At 43.8% G+C, this 4,274-nt stretch overlaps 1 protein-coding gene across 1 annotated transcript; it reads left to right on the forward strand.

Annotated features, from left to right (window-relative positions):
- Positions 1-1,608: 1,608 nt before the first annotated feature.
- LOC125622622 (olfactory receptor 12D1-like) lies at positions 1,609-2,550 on the forward strand. Its single transcript, XM_048820745.2, has one exon. It carries the CDS (start codon positions 1,609-1,611, stop codon positions 2,548-2,550), a length of 942 nt encoding a protein of 313 aa, XP_048676702.2.
- The last annotated feature ends 1,724 nt before the right edge of the window (positions 2,551-4,274 follow it).

The following is a 4,274-nucleotide window of genomic DNA, read 5'->3' on the forward strand; positions in this document are numbered from 1 at the left end:
GCCTATTAATTTCATTTGGTGACTCCTGGTTCTTGTGTTAAGAGAAAGAATAAATAACACTTCCTTATTTATTTTCTCCACACCAGTCATGATTTTATATATCTGGATCATATCACCCCTTAGTTGTCTCTTTTGCAAGCTGAAAAGTCCCAGTCTTATTCTCTCCTCAGATGGAAGCTGTTCCATCCCCCTAATCATTTTTGTTGCTCTTTCCTGAACCTTTTCCAATTCCAATATATCTTGAGATTGGGCAACCACATCTGCATGCAGTATGCAAGATGTGGGTGCACCCTGGATTTATATGGAAGCAATATGAAATGTTCTATCTTATTATCTATCCCTTTCCTTATGATTACCAACATTCTGTTCAGTTTTTTGACTGCCGCTGCACATTGAGTGGATGTTTTCAGAGAACTATCCACAATGACTCCGAGATCTCTCTCTTGAGTGGTAACAGCTAATTTAGATCCCATTATTTTGTATGTATAGTTGGGATTCCAATGTGCATTACTTTGCATTTGTCAACACTGAACGGCCCTAGATGTTTTGGAAAATCCCAGCCTCAAGAAACAGGTCCCTTAACCTGCTTTGGGGAAGTGAGGGCAGAAAATATTTTTTTGATTTGACATCTATGCCTTTGAATTGTGTCTGATACATAAACAGCCTGATGATGAAGACCTTTTTAAACACCATAGATGGATGCTTAGTTGGATGAATATGTATGGCAGTATATGGATACATGAGACAGATGGCTACATGGAAGTGTATGTATCACAATAGATAGATTGACAAGGGGCATTAGGTAATATCTTTTATTGGACCAACCTCTCTTTGAGGATGAGGCCAGCTATACAGTGATCTATCAGTCCTCATTCTCAGAGGTAACCTGCACAACGCTTTCAAAAGATGAGCCTGGGAGTGTAAATTGATAACTCTGCTAGACATTAAAAATCCTGCACTGAACAGAGGCACTGAATTTATGGCTTATTACAACAATCTGTAACCCACTAACAATCCCCCCACCCCCAGCTGTCTTCCTTTTCCCTTTCTCTCCCCACCTCCCTCAATGACTGGTGGGCTGTTAATTGGCCACTTCACTTTGAAAGGTCCCTTGAAATATTTGTTAACTATTTATGCTAAACAAACATTTCCACCTTGTATTTAGCTGGGACACTCTGAGTACTTTTCCCAAACCCAAAGAAGAGCTCTGTGTCAGCTCGAAAGCTTGTCTCTCTCCAACAGAAGTTGGTCCAATAAAAGATATTACCTTACCCACCTTGTCTCTCTAATATTCTGGGACCACCTGGCCATAGCAACACTGCACATGATAGATAGATAGATAGATAGATAGATAGATCTGCAAAGTGGATCTGACACTGAAATGCAGGGAGTTTCAGGGCTCATGTTACCCAAGGAGCAAATCTGCTCAAAGAAATGCTAGCAAAACTGTTGAAATGTCCAGAGCTGCAAAGAGGGATAGGATGTCAACTTTTCATTAATTTAAAAAAGAAATGGGTATCCGAATACCTAAGGCCCGTTGAGAACCTCAGCCTCTGGTTCATATGCCTCCTTTTTTCTCTTTGTTTCTCCCCCCACCCCCCCACGGCGATGGAGAACAGGACGGAGGTGAGCGAATTCATCCTCATGGGCCTGACCAAACTCCAGGGGTTGGAGCACTTTCTCTTTGCACTCTTCCTGCTTCTCTATGTGGCCAGCCTGCTGGGTAATGGGGCCATGGTAGTCATGGCACTGATGGAGCCCCGGCTTCACACCCCCATGTACTTTTTCCTAGGGAATCTATCCTGCCTGGACATCTGCTATTCCACAGTCACTGTGCCCAAGATGCTGTCTGGTTTCCTCTCGGGATGCCAAACCATCTCCTTCGCCGGCTGCCTGGCCCAGCTCCACTTCTTCCACTTCCTGGGCAGCAGCGAGGCTGTGCTGCTGGCCATCATGGCCTATGACCGCTACGTGGCCATCTGCAACCCACTGCGCTACAGGCTGGTCATGAGCTCACGGGCCTGCCTGTTCCTGGCAACAGCCAGCTGGGTCACTGGCTTCCTGCATGCACTAATGCACACAGTCATGACCTCCCGGCTGTGCTTCTGTGGTCCCAGCCGTGTCCCCCACTTTTTCTGTGACATCAAGCCCCTGCTGACCTTGGCCTGTGGCAGCACCCACCTCAACCTGAGCCTTCTCAACATCATCACTGGGGGCATTGTAGTCATCCCCTTTACCCTCACCCTCCTCTCCTACCTTTACATCATCTCCTTCCTGCTCCTAAAGGTCCAGTCGTGGGAAAGCAGGAGAAAGGCCTTTTCCACATGCGCCTCCCACCTCACTGTGGTGTCTCTATTCTATGGGGCGGCCATCTTGACTTATGTGCCCCCCTCCTCTGGGGAATCCCCTAAATGGGACATGATGATTGTTCTCCTCTACAGTGTGGTCACTCCTGTCCTGAACCCCGTGATCTACACCCTGAGGAACAAAGAGGTGCAGTCTGCCCTGAGGAAAAACCTGCACAGAAAACTTTTCCCAGACAGGATATGAATAAAGGGAATGTTTTGTCTCTTTCTCTGCTCTTCATGAGGACTGTGGGAGCTGGGAATATGGTCCAGGCATCACTGGGTGGTGAGTAATATAGGGAAGGGACCGCAGGGCCGTGGGCACTGGAGTGCATAGCGAAGGGACCATTTCATCTTTGTACATGAGACACTAGGGATTGTAGTGCAGGAACCATTGTGCACCAGCAATGTGAATATTGTGCATTGGTCAATACAATCCAGGGTCCATTGTCCATTGGATGCAGGGAATAGAGCATAGGGACTAATGGGGGGAAATAGAATGTAGGGACAAAGCAATGGTCAGTCAAGGACCTGGATGACTCTCTGTTTCTTTCTGCAGCCTGAGGAACAGGTAAGATTAAATTTCTCCAGCTCTCCCTAGGACCCTTGTCCACCTCTTTCCACTCTCTCTCCACTCTCATTTGATGCCCTGCACTGAGTCCTTGAGGAAGGAAATGGAGAAGCTTTCTGTGCTCGTGCTATGCTCTTAGGGACTACTACATCCAGGGGGTATGCCAGCACAGGACTTGCAGTAAGTTTTCACTGGTGCTGACTGGAATACAAGAATTTCATTTGGAAAAAAAATCAAAGTTTTGACATTTGCTTTCATTCTTCATTAGAACAAAATGCAGATTTTTAAATATTTTCTCACCAGAGAGAGAGAGAGATCCCAGAAATAAAAATGGAAAAACTAATATTGGATTCAACTGATAAACAACTGAATGATGGATATAATTACTGCCCATCATGTGGCTTTATACAAAATAGATTTTGTCAAAGAAACATGATTTAATTCTTTGAAGAGATTAGAAGTTTGGTTGGTAAAGGTACTGCATAAATGTAACATATTTGGTAATGCATTTAACTTAGTATGACACAGTACTGTGATTTAAAATGAGCACTATATAATGTAAATAAAGCACACATATTTTTTAAAAAAACTGGCTTGCTGATAGATCTCAAAAATTAGTTGCTGGTGTGAATGATCATGGAATGAGGGTGTTTCAAGTGGGGTTCTGTGTTGATCAATACTAGACCCAATGCTATTCAACATTTGTACCAATGAGCTGGAATTCAATATGAAATCTCTGCTGATCCATGAACTGTGGATGAGACAAAGGGTTGGTGAAGTGGTGTGAGCCGGACCCATTGAAACAAAATGTATTTTATCACAGTCAAAGGCAAAGTTTTACATCTAGGAACAAGGAATGCAGGACAGACCTACAGAATGGGAGACTGAATCCTGCAAAGCAGTATCCTACCTACAAGCAAAATGCTGAAAAGGATCTAGGAGTCATAGTGCACAAACAACTCAGCATAAGCTCCTAGTGTCATGCTGTGGCAAAAAAGGCTCATGTGATCCTTGGATGTATAAACAGGAGAGTATTAAGTAGGAGCAGAGAGCTGATTTTACCTCTGTATTCCGCATGGGTCAGACTGATTCTGGAATATGGCATAGAGTTCTCTTGCCATAAATTTTAAAAGGATGTTGAAAAATTAGGGAGGGTGCACAAAAGTGGCTGGAGGTCTAGAGAATATGCCTATAAAAGCTCGTTTGGTTTAGCTTATCAAAAAGAAGATTGAGAGGTGATTTGAGTACCATTTATAAGTACCTTCATGGGGAGAAAATAGAGGATAGTAAAAGATGAGAAAGGCAAAACAAGAACCAATGGCTAGAAGGTGAAGCCAGACAAATTCAGATTATAAATA

The sequence above is a fragment of the Caretta caretta genome, chromosome 13, assembly GCF_965140235.1.
Source record: "Caretta caretta isolate rCarCar2 chromosome 13, rCarCar1.hap1, whole genome shotgun sequence".
NCBI classification, from domain to species: Eukaryota; Metazoa; Chordata; order Testudines; family Cheloniidae; genus Caretta; species Caretta caretta.